Source organism: Macrotis lagotis, chromosome X, assembly GCF_037893015.1.
Source record: "Macrotis lagotis isolate mMagLag1 chromosome X, bilby.v1.9.chrom.fasta, whole genome shotgun sequence".
NCBI lineage: Eukaryota > Metazoa > Chordata > Mammalia > Peramelemorphia > Peramelidae > Macrotis > Macrotis lagotis.
In genome coordinates, this window is record NC_133666.1 from 125,304,117 (window position 1) to 125,324,563 (window position 20,447).

Genomic DNA, 20,447 nt, shown 5'->3' on the forward strand with positions numbered 1-20,447 from the left:
CAGATTTGGCCTCCGACACCTGATCTGTACTAGCTCTGTGACCTTGAGCAAATCACAGCCCCATTGCCTGGCCAAAAAAACAACAAAAACAAACCAAGTGCCAGGAACTGTGCTAAGGCTGGGTATATAAAAAAGAGACAAAGAGTCTTATTCTTCTCAGAAGTTTACAGTAGGGGGGGTGGGGAGGCAACATATAAATATCAATAAATTGAAATTTATAAACTTATAAAAAGGAAATAATTCAAAGAAAGAGGAGTTGGGGAAGGCTTCCTGTAGAAGGTGGGATTTTAGTTGGAATTTAAAAGAAGCCAGAGAGGTAACTAGTGAGATCAGAGGAGGGAGGACATTCCAGGCAGTGGAGGAGTGGGGGTTGGGGAACACTATTAATATATATGTATATTTATGTATTAATTATGTAAAATATATAGGAAAAATATCTAAAATATATAGGAAAAAATCTACAACTCTCAAGAAGTGAATGGTTGCCATACCCAGAGAAGGAACTGTGGAGTTTAATGCAGACCAAAGCATACTGTCTTCCATTTTCATAGGTTGTTTTAAGGAGTAGGGTTTTTTTTTCGGTTTCGATCTGATGCTCCTTTGCCAACACGGTTATACATCTATAGCCCATATTAGATTGCTTTCTGCCGGCGGGGGAGGGGGGGAGAAAAATGTAAAACCTTAAAACCTAGCGAAAAAAATGATTGTTGACAACTGCCATTGCAGTAGTTTGAAAAATAAATAATAAAATATAATATATATTTTTAAACCGTGAATAGTGGATTTTCAGACTGCCTGGGATAGTCCTCCTGGAATGGATATTTTTTAATAGCTGAAGTTCCTCCCGTCACACCTTCCCTCTTCCTCTCCGCCCCCCACACCCCCCCAAATTGCATCACAAAGTCAACGGCCCGGGGCTCCTACACAGCGGGAGGGAGCAGCCCGCGGGGCTGGCAGGGACGGAGCCTCGGGGAATTCCGAGGACTGGCAGAGGGGGAGGGCAAAGGGGGCGGGGAGGTGTGCGCGGTGGCTCCGCCCCGGAGCCCGTTGGCCCCGCCCCCGGAGGAGCGGCCAATCGGAGGCTGAGGGAGGGCGCGCACGTGACGGCCCCGGCCCCGCCCACCCCGTGGCTCGGGACCGGGCTGGCGGCCAGGCGGCGGCAGTGGCACTTCCCCGTGGGCCGGAGCTCTGCAGCAGCCGGCGCGGGCTCCAGCTTCCAGCCGGTCGCCGCCGCCCTCTCTCCAGGCGCCCCTCGCCGGGCCCCGGGGCTCGAGCCTTCCCGGGATCCTTCCATCCCGGCCGCGTGCTCCACGCGCGAGCGCCCGGTCTGCGCCCCCCGGCCCCGAGACGTTTGGGGGCCCACCTGCCTGCACCCTGGAGCCCCCGGGCAGGAGAAGCCGCACACTGCTCTGCTTCCCGGCCGGGGCCCGGGGCCGCGGCGGCGGTTGGCCTGCGGAAGGTAGGTGGGCAGAGCGGAGGGCGCGGGGCTCGGGGCGTGGCGTGGGGCCGGCCTCCCACGGTCCCGCTGCTGCCCCGTCGGAGCGCCCAGTGCGGACCCCACCGCGGGGACCCCCCGCACCTGCCCGGCTGCCGGGGGCCGGAGAGCCTCGGGGGCGTCGCCCGCGCCGCGGGATGCTGAACGCGTGGCTGTCCCGCGGCGGGGGCCGGCCCCGGCCCGAGGGGGAGCCCCGGGAGCACACCGGCCCGCCTCCGGTTCCCCGGAGCCATTCAGGTCCCCCAGAGAGGGGGCTCCCCGGAGAGGGGGATCCCCGCGGTCCTCTAGCTGATTCAGGCCGAGGAAGGATCGTTGTGCTTTTTTTTTTTTGAGCGATCTGGACGCGATGCGGCCTGTTATCGCGGGTCGGGGGTCTTTCGTCGCGGGCCGGGGGTCTTTCGTCGCGGGCCGGGGGTCTTTCTGCAGCTGTTTTGTTCCCGCAGCTGTACTTTTGAAGGGGAGGAGGTGCTGGGTCTGTGGAGGCGGCTAATGAGGTCATTAGCATGCATGCTGCCCGCCGTGGGCGGAGGCGCCGGGGCTGACAGCTGGGGGGTTGCCCCCGAGAAGCCCCGCTCCGCCCCGCAGGCCCCAGGGAATTCAGGCCTGGCGGCGGGCTTGCCCCCGGGGGACGCGCCGCTCACTTCGGGAGGGAAGGTCCGGGCTGCTGAAGTGCTCCTCGTATCCTTGCCACCCCTGGAAAGAAGGCTGGAAAGAAGAGTCTTTGAAAGAGGGAAGGCCTCCAGGCAAGAGGAGTCAAGCATCTTGGGCTGCACAGCTTACTTCAGACTCGGGGGGCTGGATAGGAACTCTGGAGATTTTAGAGAAACAGGGAGGGGAAGTGACTTGTGTTCAGAGTCACTCAGTGAGTTACTGGTCAAGGCTAGAACCCTGACTCTCAATCCTTTGTTCACCCCGCTACTTTGATTCAGTAAAAACAGGGAAGTGGCTATCATGTGAAAAACAACTTAGTGTATTGAATTATGGATAGTGAGCAACATATTGATATAAGACTTCTTGGTCGGTCTCCTTAACCACTGTGGACCTCAGTTTTCATGGTGTGATGCAAAGATTCATGGGATTTGGCTCATTTAACTTTTCCGGTCCTCAGTTTCCTCATCTGTAAAATAGGAACAACAGCAATAATAATAATAACCATCTGTCACCTGGTTATCGTGAAGAAAGTGTTTTGCAAATAATGGAACTTATTTCCTGATCAGTAAAATCAGGATGTTGGAACATGTCTTACACAGATTTTTATAAAGGGTTTCAAGGGCATCCAGTAAATATTTACTGAATTAATTAATTATTAGACTCCATAGATTGCATCTACTCTAGTCTTATGACTTGAAGGAGACTTTAGTACATAGTCTTGCTCCTAGGACCTGTTAACAGTATAACTCATACAAAGAAAAGCAACTTGGCATTGTGCAGTTAGAAGATCTGGGTTCAGAGAAGTCATTGACCTGTTACTATTAGCAGATCATTTAATCTACTTTTACCTCTAGTTTCAGCATTTGTAAAATGGGGATAAATTATAAGAGCTGTGCCTCAAACATAATTTTGTTGTAAGACAAATCAGAATTATATATATATATATATATATATATATATATATAACTCTTTTCAAGACTTCAAAGAGCTATGTGAATATCTTATTGATAACAGAAGAAAAATACAATAGAAAATAGAATATATTAAGTTCACAGTGACTGGATAATAAGATTTTAGAGTCATCTGGAGCCTTAGAAATAATTTTCTAAAGAAACTGGGGCTAATGAAAGGATCTGGCCAGGGGTCACTCAGTTAGTGATAGACTATGATTCACTTCCCAAACTTTTTTCACTTTGACTCTTTTCTCAGACTAAGTCCCCCTCAGTGGGGAAAGGGAGTGGGGGAGGGGAGAAGGCAGGAAGGAAATGTGGCTTAGGATTCTAACTGAGCCTGGAAGGATAAAACAAATAAATGTCTGGAGTGGATTCTAGCATAAAATTAGGTGTGGAAAATGGAAGAGTACACAGGGTTTTCAGGGAACTGTCTGTTGACTGAATTGGCTGGAGCTGATGGAATGATGTGATACATTGGAAATTAATAACTCACATTTACTCAGCACTCTGAAGTTTCCCAAATGGTTTTTTGCTTTAAAGTAGATGGTGTAAATATTATATATCTCCATTTTACAGATGAGGAAATTTGGTTTTCACATTGTCATATTTTCCTCCAAAACCCATTCTCCCTCTTTCATAGAACCATCCCATATAACAAATAATATTTTTAAAGGGAAAAAAAAGGAGATTGCAGAGAGGGGGGAAATCAACAAGAACTATAGCTGCCTCAGAGAAGTCTGAAAAAAATATGCTATGCATTACATTACAATATGAAGGGTTAGGAATGGTGATATCAGATTTAGGTTCTCACCTTAATTCTGCCACAAAAGCATTTGGTATCAGACAAGTCATTTCACATCTCATTTTAAATTCTCTTAGATAACATTAGATAACATCTGTTCTAGGAGCCTCCTCCAGCTCTGACATTCTAAGATTTTGTTTTGTTTTGTTTTGTTTTTGAGGTTTTGTCCTCCTTTCTGTGTCTTAACTTTCTAGGCCCAGTTCAGGATTCATCCTTTCTAGGAATCCTTTCCTAACCTCTTACATTATAGATGATGATTTTTAGAGCTGGAGGGAACCTTCAAAGCCCATGAAATCAGCTCCTATCATTTTAAAGTTTGAAAAAACTGAGGTACAAGTGGCTTGTTCATGTTTAGATAGTAAACACCTCAGCAAGATTAAAATCCCAGGCTTCCTGACTTCAAATGAAGTGCTACTATATCAGACTGCTTCCCCTTCTTTCACCTTCTAGTAGTTACTGGTCCCTCTTTGCATTACCTCTCCTATTTATTTGTATTATGCTGTACCTGGTAATTAAATGGTAAGTTCCTTGAGGGCATTTACTGTTTTGTTTTTATCTTTGTTAACTCACACCACCTAGCCTGGTGCTTAACTTTTGTGAATTGAATTGTCTAAAAGAATACTGGGGAAAAAGTTTATATAAGCATGTGGGTTAGCATGGAAACTGGAGTACAGGATGATGTTTGGGTGGGGTCTGCATAATGAAATATGTTCATAGTCTACTTCTACAATTTTCCAAATAACTTTGTTCCTTTTCCTTCTGGGTAGTTAACACAAACTGGCCTTTACTGAGTCATTAAGTTATATAAAAGACTTTGTCCTATTTTTATGGGTGTGAGAGAAGAGATCTCTTTGGATTTCTTTGCTAGTAAATGGCATTCCCTTATCTCTTCTCCTTTTGCTTATAACTTTCTGGTCTTTTTAGAAATTGAGGATTTCACTGGTCCACATCAGAAAGGGAGACCTAGTAAGTGGTTGCCATAGCTACTTTTGTATCAGGGAAGGAGTTCAAATGTTGCCTTTAAGTCTTCTTGTTGTAATGACTGACAGTCAAGTACTATCATCAGTAAATAAATAAACTGGCAACTTGAATGCACCAATCTCTTCCTTTAAGAATATTAGATCTGAGCAAGTCAGTCTGGAAGCTTTTGTAATCACACATCGTTTCTAGGCAGAGAGAAAGAAAGGCTCTTTGGAGTTTTCCATTGGAGAAGATACCAGAAGAAAAATGCTTGCCTATCTAGGAGTCAATGGGAAGTATATGATGATTTAAGGGCCATATGACTCATGCTTTTCTATCATGGTTTAGCAATTTTTGGCCCTTAGTCTTTTCTTTCCTGGTTTCTTCAGTGCTGGTGGAGATAGTATAGTCTTGGGAACTTCTCAATAATTAGGAGTCAACAAAATAAGATCTAGATGAGATTAGGAGTAAATTGGCACTGGACCCAAGCTTCTGCATTTCAGCAGCATCTTGATTAACTCCTTTCTTTACCTAAATGCTCCCCTGAATTTTTTTTAACTAAGAAGTAACTATGAACTCTAATGGCAAGAGTTTGTTGCAACTAATAATAATAACTGACTTTTGGAGGGGAATTTATTATGTATTTAAAGTATGAAATGGAGATTCACAATTTCATGCTTGATCCTCCCCCATGCTCTTCCTAGTATATGAAAATTTAACTTTAAAAAATTCATTTTAAATGATAAAAGACATTCCAAATGATCAAAAAAGACCCCTTCTTCAGTTTTGTAAAAATAGCTTTTATGAGATTCAGTTATTTTTCCCTTTATGAATTTGTATGCTATGCCATTTGGTTAATGCATATTTTTAATATTAATATTAATTTCCTTTAAGTATAGTTTCTCTATCTCCCTTTGAATTTTTTCCCCTAATAGCATATTACAACTCCTGCCCTTTTTGTTTTGTGGAGGGAGGGAGAGGAGGGTTGGGAATCATCTAATGTATAGCTAGCACTTTATAGTTCCAGCTTTCAAATTATACATGAATAATTGACAATTATATAGCACTTTAAATGCATCTTTAGATCCAGATCTTATAAGTCTTGTAAATAATATACTATAAACTAGACTTCCCAAGTCCTGACTTTCTTAATATCCAAAAGGCATTAGTTCCCCATTAGAAAGGTTGAATGCTTCTGTCATTGTGGTGTTCTCAAAGTTATCTCTGGTGCCTTACAGCATCAGTTTTACATGAATGGATGGTAGTGACATGATGGTCAGAATTATTAATTGAGCCTGTATCTTTGTTGTGAACAGTCAGCATTTATTCATCATGTGTGCCCAGGTGCCATGGTAGCCAGAAGAGTATCATAGGCCTTCAGTTAACAAGCATCACTAATGTGTGAGACACTGCTATTTGTGTATTGGAAAGAGTAGTGGATTCATTGAGGCAGGTCAGATACAACTTCTTACTGATAGGCTCTGTGTATTATATGCAGATCACAATCTCTTAGAGCCACAGTTTTCTTATTTCTAAATAGTGAATGAAATCACTTGCACTGCCTGCCTCAGAGAGTTTTTGCAAAGCTTTTGAAAACTCTAAAATGTTACATTTATATGAGATTACTATATTATTATTTTCCCAGAGGATATAGCATAAACGATAATTAAATACTAACAATGGGGGGGGGGGAAACGGGGGGGGGGGTAGTGCATGGTGCATGGTGGTTGGGGAGAATGAGGTAGAGGACATGAGCCTGGAAGGAAGAGAAGGATTTTGTGAGACATAAATGAAGGAGGAGTTTATTTCCAGTTTTATATAGATGACCAGAGGTAGAGAACAGCTGGCAGTTCAGTTTGCTTGGAACCTGGGAATAGTGCCTGAGGGGAAAATGATATAAAATAGCACTGGAAAGGTAGGTTGTTGAGGAGTTTAACTGCTAAATGGTAGAGTTTTGTATTTTATTCTAGACTGCTTAAGTACCTAATTTTTATTCCTAATTCTGGTCCCAACCAGATATTTGACAATGAGTCATCTCATTCTCTGGGCCTTAATTTACCATGTTAAAGTTTAAAGGCTAATACTTGTCTTTACAACCTTAAAGGAATGGTGTAAAGATATAATCATTTAATCGTACATGTGAAAAATATGCCAAAGTAGGGGATGGCTGGGAATTGGGAATGATGGATGAGGGAAGGTAGTATAGTGGGAAAAATTCAACATGAATTCAAGTCTCACTCCGGAGACTTGAATTAGAATCCCAGCTCTGATCCTAAAGAGCTGTGTTAACTTGGGCACATTATCCTATCTCTCTGAGGCTCAGTTTCCTCTTCTTTAACTGAATATTGACAGCACTGGCTGTGTATCACAGAACTATGAGTCAGTCAATAAGTATTTATTAAGTGCCTACTATGTACCTAAGCACTATTTATACAAAGAAAGGTCAAAGACAATCCATGCCCTCAATGACTTCACCTCTCATGAGTAAAGTACACATTAACCTTGGAGGATTATAGATGTGTGGAGTATTGTTATTGGTTTGCAAGATAGCAACCCAAGTTGAGTTTATTGGGTGGGAAAGAGAGGAAAGGAATCTTTGGTTGGAGAATCCTGTTAGACAGACTGATCTATTCTAGAATTGCACCTACATCCTTCTGGTTCATATCCTTGGAGTCAAATTTGAATCTTTTCTCTTTCTCTTCCTCCATATCTAATCAGATGCCAAATCTTTTTTTGTTCCTGCCTCCACAACTTCTTTCACATCTTCCCCTCCCTTCTTTGTCTCTACTAGTAAAGACAACTCCCTATTTCAGACCTTCATCTTCTCTTACTTGATATTGCAATGGATTTCTGATTAGTCTTCCTTCAATCTTTCCTCTCTAATCCATCTTTCATACAACTGTCAAATCAATATTCCTAAAAAGGCACTCCCTTCCAACTTAGAAATCTTTTTTGTAATTTCACTTTTATTTTATGTTCACTTTCAAATTATCTCTCTCCTCATCTTCCTTTCCCACCCAATGAGAAGGCAAGAAAAATAAAATTCATTACAAATATGAATAGTCGTGTAAAATAAATTCCCACATTGGTTTTGTGTCCCCCAAAAGAAAAAAAAAGAGAATACACATATGAGTTATGATTGGTCATTGCCTAATTCAGAAATCTCCAATGGCCCTCTGTTGCCCCTAGGACAGTATCCTTAGTCTGACATTTGGGGCCCTCCATAGTCAGGCTATCCACCTAACCTTCAATGGAAACTGGATTGCTTGCATAACATTCATCTTCTCCAACATACCTTTGCACAAGTGGTACCTCATGTCTGAAATGCAACTCTTCTCCTAACTTCTTGAACCTGAGCTTTCTTTAAAGCAGGGGAAGGAAATTTCCAACCACATTAGTCTGGTTTTTGTCATGGCAAGTGAAAGTGGGACTTGAAATAAATTCAATAAATCTAGGTGCTTTTTAATGGGTGAATTAATTAAATGTTTGGCCATATATAGCCAGAAGATGATGTTATAAATTTCCAAATGACCCTTGGCAGAAAAAAAGGTTCCCTAACCCTGCTTTTCTTCTACTTGAGGCCTTTCTTAATTGTTTCAGTTTTTAAGGCTCTTTCTCTTTGATTGAAATTAATTACTTTTGTGATGATCAACTATGGTGGACTTAGCTCCTCTCAGTAGTTCAGTAATCAAGAACAGTTCTAAGACTTGTGAAACTATCTACATCCAGAGGAAAACACTATAGAGTCTGAATGCAAACCAAAGCATAATATTTTCCCTTTTTTAAAAAATTTTATATATTTTTTCATTTTCTCATTTTTCCCTTTAGTTCTGATTCTTCTTTCAGAGAATGATAATTACAGAAATGTTGAACATGATTGTACATTTATAACCTATATCAGATTACTTGCTGTCATAGGGAAGGGGGAGAGGAGGGATGAATGAAAAATGTGGAGCTCAAAAGCTTATAAAAAAGATGAATATTGAAAATTATCTTTGCATGGAATTGAAAAAATAAAATAACATTTAAAAAATAAGTTAATTACTTTCAACCAAAACTAATGCAAAGTGAAATGAACAGAAAATGAAATACTGTACATACAACATTGTATGATGATCATCTATGAATGACTTAGCTATTCTTAGCAATACTGTGATCCAAGTAATCCAAAAGGCTCATGATAAAAATTACTATCTACATCCAGAGAAAGAACTGATAGAGTCTGAATGAATATTGAAGCATACTATTTTCATTCCCCCCCCCCCATGGTTTTTCTGTTTTGTTTTGTTTCTTCTTTTATAACATAATTAATATGGAAATATGTTTTATATGATTGCACATATATAACATATATCAAATGGCTTACTGTCATCTTAGGGAGGTAGTAAGTGAGAGTGGGATGGACAGCATTTGGAACTCAAAATTTAAAAAAAAAGAATGTTAAAAATTGTCCTTACATGAAATTAGAAAAATAAAAAGCTATTTTAAGAAAATAAAAATGACAATCAATATACTTTGTACAGACTTAATTAAATATTCATATCTCCCTTCTCTAGAAGTGAATTCCTTGAGGGAAGGGACATTTTTCTTTTTTTTTTCCTTTTTGGGGAGGAGTCTTTGTATCCCCAGTGTTTCATGCAATGCCTTGCCTTAGCAGTCACTTGACTTGTCACAAGATGCTACTATACCTACTGATTATGGGCTGAACCCCCTAAAATTTGTTCCAGTATTTCATTTTCTCTGTGTTTCAGTTGACCTGTATTACTAGTACTACAGACTGAGACAGAACCATCCCAGGATTTTCAGGATTTATTTGTTTAACTCAGAGTAGGCCTAACTGCAGAGAATGTGCTTCACCCCATTCTGGGCCACTCATAATTAGCTTTGTACCTGCTGTTTCCTTTTTTCAGGATAGGCCATAAAAATCCACCCAGGATCACAGCTAGTAAGTATCTGAAACAGTATTTGAACACAGATTCTTTTTTTTTAATTCAGTTGATTTTTTTCTTTTTATATAAATATTTTGTTAATTACCTAGCTGTGTGGCCTTGGGCAAGCCACTTAACCCCATTTGCCTTGCAAAAAAACCCTAAAAATAAATAAATAAATATTTTGTTTTCCAATTATATATAATAGTAGTTTCTACCTATCATTTTGGTAAGGTTTTGAATTTTACACATTTCCCCCCTTCTGCCCCCCCCCGAAGGCAATCTGATAATCATTCATTGTTTTCATGTTATACCTTGATCAAAATTGAATGTTGAGGGAAAAATCATATCCTTGAGGAAAAAGTAAAATATTAGAGATAGTAAAATTATGTAGTACATTAGACTTTTTTTTAAATTGAAGGTAATAGTCTTTGGTCTTTGTTTAAACTTGACGGTTCTGGGGGGGGCAGCTAGGTGGTACAGTGGATAAAGCACTGCCCCTGGAGTCAAGAGTACTTGGGTTCAAATCCAGTCTCAGACACTTAGTAATTACCTAGCCGTGTGGCCTTGGGCAAGCCATTTAACCCCACTTGCCTTGCAAAAATAAATAAATAAATACATACATACATACATACATAAATAAATAAACTTGACAGTTCTTTCACTGTATACAGATGGTATTCTCCATCGCAGATACCCTAAAATTGTCTGTGATTATTGCACTGATGGAATGAGCAAGCCCATCAAAGTTGATCATCACCCCTATGTTGTTGTTAGGGTGTACAGTGTTCTTCTGGTTCTGTAACATCTTGTTCAGCATCATGAACACAGATTCTTGACTCCAGATCCCATATATTCTCTAATGTATCACACTGCCTCTTAAAAGAATATAGAGACAAATCAAGAAATAAAATTCAAAAGATTCAGGGATGGGTCATTTTCACTGCCATTTCTCCAGTCTAGGCCATCCGACATCTTTGAATTTTTACAGTCAACCATCTGCTGTCTTGCCTCAGTTTCTCTTCCCTCTAATTCATCCTACACATTATCACCAGTTTCTTCTTTTTTTTAAAGTGTTTGCAAGGCCATTAATGAGGTTAAGTGCTTGCCCAAGGCCACACGGCTAGGTAATTACTAAGTGTCTGAGGCCCGATTTGAACTCAGGTACTCCTGACTCCAGGGCCAGTGCTCTATCCACTGTGCGGACCTAGCCTCCCCCCACCAGTTTATTCTTATTAGGTATCACCCTGCATAGATCACCCTCATATTTTGCACTCTAAAGAAATTTAGACTTCTTAGCCCAGCATTCAAGGATTGTTCAAAATTAAAACCCTCTGGCCTTTCCAACTTAACTTCCACTACTGCAACTCAAATCCCACCATTCTAAGCCTCGCTGGTCTATTCCCTGTTTCCAGTGGTCCCAAACCTGTTCCTAATTTTATTCATGCCATTATAGCACCCTGTCCCCTCCTCTACTTCTCAACCCCCCCCAGGAATGAAGTGATTTTCCTCACAACTTTTCCACTTAGCTCCATCTTTCTCCTTTAACAAGACCCTGCTCAAGCTCCTCCATGAAGCTTCTTTCAGGTACTCCAATCCCTTTCCTTTCTCAGAATTCCTGTGACACTGTTCATATTCCACTTGATCTTTACTGTCTTATGTTGTTACAATTCTTTCCAAGTATATATATATATATATATATATATATATATATATATACACACACACACACACACACACACACACACATATATATATGTTCTGTTTTCTGGAGAAAATTGTAAGATTCTTGAGAGCAGGGACCTTTTTCTTTTCTTTTTTTTGATTTTTTTTATTTTTCTAAAACCAATTATACTTTAACATTCATATTTAAAAATTTTAAATTCCCAATTCCCTCTTTCCCTTCAACCTGTCTCTCATCCATTGTGAATGTAAGCAATATGATACCAATTTTACATGTGGAGTCACAGCAAACCTATTTCCGTAGAAGCCTTGTTGCATCCCTGTCCAAAATAAAAAAGACAAGAAAAAGAAAATGAAAAACGTTTGCTTCAATCTGTGCTTCAGTTCATCAGTTCTTTGGATGTAGATAGCATTTTTCATTATGAGTCCTTTGGAATTCTTTTAGATTATTTTATTAATTACAGTAGTTAAATCTTTAAATTGGTCATCACTGCAGTATTGTTACTGTGTGCAATGTTCTCTTGGTTCTGTTCATTTCACTTTGTATCAGTTCATATAAGTGTTCCCAGATTCTTCTGAAACCATCCTCATCGTTTCTCATTTAAAAAAAAACCAAACTACTATCACAATCATATAGAAGACCTTGGCTTGCTATCTCTTTGCAATGTCCTGTCCCTAGACTTTCAGTATGTGTTTGGTGATCTTGGTGATGACCTATTTCTTTTAAAAAGAAAGAACAGGCTTTGGGCAAATGCTTTTGATAGTCCCTATCTTGGCCTACAGTTATATCAATCCACTGAGGTTAAGTAAAAGCTAGTGATGAATCTACTGCTTCATATTCATTTCCTTAAAAAAAAGAGAAATAATGTTCCTTGGAGACCAAATAATTGCTTTTGGGGAAAAGGGGCTCTTTTCATGATTGGGAGGGGGTGTTTGCTTTTCTTAGCTTTAAAATACCCTAGAATTTAGTGAGTCCTCTCACCCTATTAGTTAGTGGTCCCTTGAGGATAATTGAGATGTTTGTGACCCTGGACCTGAAGTTCAGTACCATAAATAGTACTGGATTTGTAATTATTCTTACATATCATTTGGTGGGAAAGGGAAAGAAATTAGGTCAAAAATCTAGCTGGTAGTATTTATTCATCTCATGCCATGTACCAGCCTTGATGATTTTTATCTTTTTCTGTACTCTAGTTCCCCTACAGAGAGTACAGCTTTGAGACAGAGAACCAGGGACTGTTGAAAAGGAACCCCTTTTTGGAAGCAGCTCTGAAATAATATGGTTGAGGACTCAGGATAGAGCAGACACATCTTTTCTCTTCCTTTACCTTCTTGGGTATGAGGAAAAGGAGTAATTAGGATTTTTTTTTTAAAGTATCCCCTATGTGTTTAGCACTGGGCAAGACAGGTTGATCTCATAGAAGTTATTTGAGGCTAGGAAGTTGTTTCCAGTTAATGCTGTGAATAGGGAGAAGTGAGGGAATCCATCTCCTTTCTCCAAATTTTCCCATCAGTGGTACCATGGCAAAACATGAGAACAAGACGTGTTTTGGCTTTGGCTGTGATGAGCTCTGGTTAATCCACAAGACTCACACATTTTGAACATAGTTTTCCCGCTGTGAAAGCTGTCAGACATAGTTGTATTTATAGTTCAATGGTGATGAGTTAAATGGCCCCAGAGACAGATCTGGCAATGGCATATTCTCCTGGGGGCTCTTTTTTAAAATTTTGCTACTTAACAGACATCCATGTTACTAACCTTGTCATGACCCCAAATCCCTAACTCTCCATGGTGCCCTCTCTGTCTCTCATGTTCTCAAATTGTTGTGTTAGAAGGCAGAGATTTTCCATTCTGCTCCATTTTTTAGTCACCAGTCCCATTCTACCTCTAAGAACAGTGATCCCATGTTAGCCAGAGATAATCTAAGCCTGAAGATGACCTCTCTGAAGCTTCTGCATTTTGGTGGTCTCCAGGACCCAGATCAGAAAAGATGGAGCTAAAGCATTTTCCTTAGGAATAGAGGCTTTTAACCTTGGTCCATGAACTTTTCTTTTTAATTTTGATAGTTATATTTCTTTTGTTTTTGCCAGGCCAGTGGGTTTAAGTGACTTGCCCAAGGTCACACAGCTAGGTAATTATTAAGTATTTGAGGCTGGATTTGAATTCAGGTCCTCCTGACTCCAGGGCTGGTGCTTTATCCACTGTACCACCTAGCTGCCCTGATAATTATATTTCAATATGATTAGTTTATTTTGTAATCTTGTATGTTTTATTTTATATATTTAAAAACATTATTCTGAGAAAAGGTTCAAGGTTTCACCAGATAAACAAAGAGGTCAATGACACACAAAAAAATTAAGAACCATTTCCATTTACCCCTACTGCCTGTAGCCATATTTCAAGCTAGACATGACATTATTAATCTTCTTTTGAAGAAATTATAGGATAATTTTCTTATAAGATGCAGTCACAGGCAGGCAGTTATTTCTTGTGTAACACCTAAATACTGCAACACTCTGTAACTTGTTTGGGTGTGTAAAGCAAATGTTGTTGGATGAGGAGGGAGTGAAAAGCTGGAAGCTACTTAAGAACACCTATTCTTCTTAGAGTCTGGGAAGAGCCTCCTTAAGAGCCAAATTTGGAAAACACCCAGTGGGGCTGTCCCCTTTCCATGATAAATGAGTTTGGAGAGGGTGAAATCTCCCAGGGTGCCTGGGAAGTTGAAACTGGTGTTCTGGGAAGGGAGCCAGAGAACTAAAAGGTCAGGCAGCTGAGGGGACCCCTTGGACACACCCTGGATTTGTGGGTAGGACCAGTGGTCTAGAGCAGCTGACTATGCCAAGAATTTAGGGCCATGTCTTACCTTGGATTGTCATAGTCCACTAAGCTTGGTGTTTAATGATAGACAACTGACTTCATGATGAAATTACAGGTTTGCAATTGGGACTCCTTTCGAGAAAATATTTTCTAGGAAAAGCCAAGCTTATGAACAAATAAATTAGGTTGTGATTATTTGAATTCTGAAAGTGTCAATAGCAATCTTGGTCTCACATTTTGGAACCTGGGACCAATTCCACTTCAGATATTTACTAGTTATGTGACCCTGGGCAAACCTGTGCCTCAACTAGAAAGTGGACGGGATGTATCTGATGATCTCTAAGGGGAAAATCAGTCCTAAATTCACCCCTGTTGTGAAATACTCAGCAACACAACAGATATGTAGGGGATGATTTATGCTGCTTTCTGGTTTAGGTTTTCCTTTAAGTCCAAGGACCATCCTGTCCTGGATGAAATGTCAGCCTGGGGTCAGAATGTCCAAGGTTTCAGAAAAGATCCTCTAGAAATTGGAAACTCAATTCAAGGCAAGGATCACATAGTCCTAAAGACTTGAGTCTTCTAAAAGAAAACTTATCTTTCTCCTTTTAAGGAAACTCCAGAAAATACTTGAAAATTATTTCCCTGCTGATAAGGGTCATAAGATTATCCTCAGTAATACTTGGTTTACATTTTGTATCATAAAAGTTTAAGGGAATTTCACAAGTACATGTATTTTGTCTTTTAAAAAAAAAGACAGAGTGGAATTGCAATGAGGTAGAACTGGGAGTATTCTTCCCTTTTATAGATAAGGTAAACTGAAACAGGAGGAGATTAAATTTTGCCTAGACTCACATTACTGAATAGTGACCACCCCAAGACTAAGGATATTGGTTTATGTCACTCTCATGCTAAGTTAAAACTATACCTGGAAGGTGTTTCCTCTTTCTGTCCTGGTCACACCCTTCTTGACCTAATTATTCATGATAGACCTGACCTCAAGATACAAAAATATGATTATACATTTGTGCCTGGCAGAGAGGAAGCTCAGAAGAAATTCCAGAGTCTATGAAAAAAAGCACACAAAAATGTCTCAAGTCTAAGGGACTTGAGTATTATAGATTGGGGGAGGAGGTCCCAAGTTCTAGAACTGCCAGGATCAGCACAAAAATACTGTTCTTCCACACATCCAAGAATATCTAAGTATGGTCATATGTGGAAATGATCGTTTTTGTAAAGTTCAAGTCAAAGTTAAAGTTAAAGTCAAGTTCAGAATAACAAATTTAATTTTAAATTAAAAAATACTACCTTGATATAGAGTGCTGCTTTAGAGTAGGGGATTCTTAGCTGTGTGTGTATGTGTGTATGTGTGGTATGTATGGACCCCTTTGACTGTCTGGTGAAGATATGGTTCACCTTCTCAGTGGATAGAACATTGGGCCAAGAGTCGAAAAGACCTGAATTCAAATCCAGCCTCAAATCCTTATTAGATGTTTTATCTAGGGCTACTTAGTCTCTGTTCGCTTTAATTTCTTCTTCTGTAAAATGAGGATTCATCAACTTGATTCCTTTCAGAGCATTCTGACTTAGTAGGTATTGTTTGGTTGCAATCTTTCCTGAATGAAATCCCTAGAAAATGTGTATGCCTTTGATTGAATGGCAATCTCTTCTTTGTCTTGGTCTCTTGGCAGGCACCTCATCAAATTTGCCCTGTCATTCTGGCTGCTTCCGTCACCACGTGGGTAAAACGGGCACCCTACAAACATGGCAGACGAAGACCTTATTTTCCGCCTGGAAGGCATTGACAATGGCAGGTCACCTCATTCCCATCATACTGACTTTTCTGATGATGACAGTGATGGGGAGGATGGCTACTACATCTGCCCCATCACAGATGACCCTGGCTGTGACAAGATTGCTAATTCCAAGGTCTCTAACTACTACAGCAACTTAAGCAAGAATGAACAATATGGATCCAGTTGTTCTCCTGCGAGTTCCTTCCATTTTAAGGTGAGTATCTAGCTGGGAATAACCCATGTGGGAGGCCCTTGAGGTTATAGTGAAAAGAATGCTGTATGTAGCATCTGTCTCTACTACTTATTAACTCTGTGACCTCAATTGAGATTGGAGATTTGGGGGATTCTCTGTGTTTTGGAACTAAAGCTGTAATTATAATGAGTCTTGAAGACAATTAAGGTAATTTTATTTCTGGGTATAGGGTTCTTTCTCTTAAACCAGTTTGAGAGCTCTCTTGAGACATACTATACTCTCTCCTGCCCAAGCTTCTTTGGCTCAAGTAATGGCACTATAACAGGATCCAGGTCTCAACTTGTCTAGAGTTGCAAAGGCCTCTTCAAGTATTGGTATTAAAAATTAAATGCAACTTTATGACTGATTGTTGAATTTGAGGGCCAACTGAAAAAAAACCTGTTAATGGAAGGGAACTTAGCTGCCAAGATTCATCCATAAAAGCAATTCTGCCTTAATGTACTCAACAAGTGATCATGCCTTGTGTACTGCTTAGTCATTCAGAATCAGAAGGAGGAGTCCATGACTTCTCGAGACAAGATCATTTCACTTTTGGACAAGTCTAGTTGTTAGGACAGCAAACTTAAATTTGCTTCTTTTCAATTTGTACTCATTGCCCCTGGATTTGCTATCTAAGTAGATTCCCCCCCCCTTTCCATTGATGGTGATGGGCAAAATTGTTTTTTTACTTATAAAATGTGGTTTTAAATTCCCTTCTGGGAAAATGTCTGATAGAACCATTTCTTGTTTATTTGGAAGCTAATGAGCCAATTGTGAATGGCCCTGTTTTCTAACCATTTGTGCTTGTTGTATTCCTTGAGCACCTTTTGTAAAAACGATCCTTACAAGTTCTATTTCATGGATGCTATTCAGGGGCAGAAAGAAATTGTAAAATTCACTGCATCTTCAAGTTGTTATGGTCAGCAAATGACTGAATCGGAAGAAAAGATAATTATAGCCAGAAAGCCCACAAAATTTATATTGATAACTCTTAACATACAATTTCTTGAATTCCAATTGGATCAATGAGTTAAAAAAAACTATTATTATAAGAAAAAAGAATAAGGAATACTTCTACTGTAGGGCACAATTCTCCTGTTCTTCGCCCCCTTTTCCTTCCATTGCCCTCATTCTCATCCCTCTGCCATTCATTCCTTCCCTTCTGCCATTTGTTTTGTATAAAATCAAGGTGATTTATATAATTGGTGGTTTTTTCATTTTATAATATTTATTTATTTTGCTCTATGCTTTTCTTTTCAAAATAATAACAGGGGGGCAGGGACAAGAGAATGATCTCTATTTTGATATTGCCTCTATTTGGACCATTATCTTAGTTATGAATAGAATGGATTTTCTAGTTATGATAGAAAATAAATTCTTGATAAAAGTTATGAAATAAAATATTGTGAACAAAATATTTTAATCACTGCTGACAAATTCTCTTAACAAAAACTAAATATAATCGAAAGAGAAGCAACAGATTAGGGGAAAAAAATCTCCATAGTAAATGAATTCAAAGAAAGGTTGCAATCCAGGAATTATAAGGACAACACCCAGTCCACAGTAGATTAGTGGTCAAAGAACTTGAGCAAACAATTTACAAAAGAGGAAACACAAGTTAAAAATAATCCCTTGAAAGAATGTTCATTTTCCCTTGTACTCAGAGAAATGAATGCTAAAGTAACTACTTCACTCACAATCACCAAAAATAGTTTTAAAATGGATAAATATTGGGCAGGAGTGTGTTACAGGTTTAAACTTATAGTGATGGTGGAGTTGCAAACTGGTGAATAGCTTTTCCCCAATAATTCCACTAAAGTAATTTATTTCTTCCTGAAAGGAAAAACAGTTATTTATGCAAAAATTTTTATAACTGTTGTTTATAACAGTGAAAAATCTAGGAGCAATCCAAATTTGCAATGTTTAATTATTAGTTGAATAAATTGTGGTGTTTTAATCTAATTAATGGGTACATTATAGTGCTGTTAAAATGACAAAGTATGTTTTGATGAATCCATGATTTCATTTAATGTGACCTGTTCAAGGAAGTAGGGATGTATTTTTATGTGAACTAATGCAAAGCAAATAGAGTAGAATTAGTGAAATGAGAGTCATATTGACTAAAACTATTTTTTAGAAAAACTACCCATATGTACAAAGTACATATTTAAAGAGATGGGAATGGGGCATGATGGGATAACTGATCAGCTGTAATTAGTATGTTACATTATATTTTGTTTTGTAAAAAGTTTTGAATGTGTGCATTTTTATATTTAGTTTATAATTAAAACTATTTTTAAAAAATGATGATTAGGGGCGGCTAGGTGGCGTAGTGGATAAAGCACCGGCCTTGGAGTCAGGAGTACCTGGGTTCAAATCTGGTCTCAGACACTTAATAATTACCTAGCTGTGTGGCCTTGGGCAAGCCACTTAACCCCATTTGCCTTGCAAAAAAAAAAAACCTAAAAAAAATGATGATTGAATGGAAAGAGAAAGTTGAGACTAACTACTAGGATTGGATTCAGTTGAACATGGAATTTTTGTCCATGATGTAACTAACTTGTGAATAAAAATCTCATCAGCTCCCATGTTCAATTATCACTCTGTAAGCAAGCTTCTCAAGATCTATTTATCCAGCCCTAACATCTCTCCTGACTTCCAATCTCAAATCTTTCTGACTGCCTACTGGAAATTTTGAACTGAATGTCCAGTAGACATATCCAAAACTAAAATTATAATCTCCCCCTCCCACATCTTTCCTTCTTCCTAACTTCCCTATTTTTGTAAAGTGTTCCAATATCTCTCAGTCACTCAGACTCAAAACAGGGGTCATCTTGAACTCCACTCTTGCCCCCCGTATCCATTCTACTGTCAAGTCATCTCTTTTCTACCTTTTATGTATGCCAGTTTTCTCTAACCTTAGCAACACCTGAAGGCAGGCCTTTATCACTTCATACCTAGACTACTGAAATAACCTTCAGTTTTACTCCTTGCAGTCAACTACCTACCCAACAAATCCCATCTTCCATTCAGCTGGTAAATTGATTTCCTTAAAATGTCACCAACCTATTCTCTCTCTAGGATCAAATATAAAATCCTCCATTTGGTGTTCAGAACTTCCCCCTACTCTCCAGTTTTTTTACATTTTACTCTCCTCCATATACTCTTCAATCTGAAACCTTGAAGTTGTTCAAACAAGACAATCCCTATCTCTCCACTCTACATTTTTCACTGTTTAACACCCCAAGTTTGAAACACTCTTCTCACCTTTACCTCCAGTTTCCTTGGCTCAAACACAACATGAGTTCAAGACTCAGCTAAAGTCTCATCTTCAGGGACCTTTTCCATCTTCCTTAATTTTAGTATCTTCCTTCTGAGATTATCCCCAATGTATCCTAGACATGTGATTTGTATATAATTGTTGCGATGGGACTTGGATCTCCTTAAGAGCATATCTGATTTTTTACCTTTCTTGTATCTACACCACTTAAGCATGGAGCATAATAGATACTTAATAAATGTTTGTTGGCTGACTTAACTTGAAAGTAAAATGGAAATAATAGTTATAGGACCAACCTCTAGGTTGTCTTTGGGAAAATACTTCAGAAACCTTAAAGCATTATATAAGTAGGGGTTATTATTATTGTTATTAATAATTATATAGCCATAATGGCAAACTGACTTCTCCTCACAACTTTTTTTTTTCCAGGGCAAATGGGGTTAAGTGAGTTGTCCAAGTCCACACAACTAGGCAATTAAGTGTCTGAGGTTGGCTTTGAACTCAGGTACTCCTGCGTCCAGGACCAGTGCTCCATATACTGTGCCACCTAGCTGTCCCCCTACTCACAACTTCTAAAGCAAATGAAACTTGGGTTAAAATGCAGTGGTGTACTGGTTAACAATCGGCTATCTTTCTATTTATTTGTTTTTTCCAACTACATGTGACAGTAGTTTTTACCAGTCTTTTTTTTTTTTTGCAAAGTTTTGAGTTTTACAATCCCCCCCCACCTTTGACTAAAAGCAATCTAATATAGGCTCTATATTCATCACCATGCTAAAACATAGATCATATTGAATATGTTGTGAGAGAAGAATAGGATCCAAATGGAGAAAGAAAACATTAGCGAGAAAA

At 39.2% G+C, this 20,447-nt stretch overlaps 1 protein-coding gene across 1 annotated transcript in view; it reads left to right on the plus strand.

Annotated features, from left to right (window-relative positions):
* The first annotated feature begins 1,305 nt into the window (after positions 1-1,305).
* EEF2K (eukaryotic elongation factor 2 kinase) overlaps positions 1,306-20,447 on the plus strand; it is an 84,376-nt gene continuing 65,234 nt past the window's right edge. The window contains exons 1-2 of the mRNA XM_074206153.1: positions 1,306-1,459; positions 15,979-16,297. Of these exons, the coding sequence (XP_074062254.1) occupies positions 16,052-16,297 (246 nt within the window). The 5' untranslated portion in view covers positions 1,306-1,459; positions 15,979-16,051. The remainder of the gene's footprint in view (positions 1,460-15,978; positions 16,298-20,447) is intronic.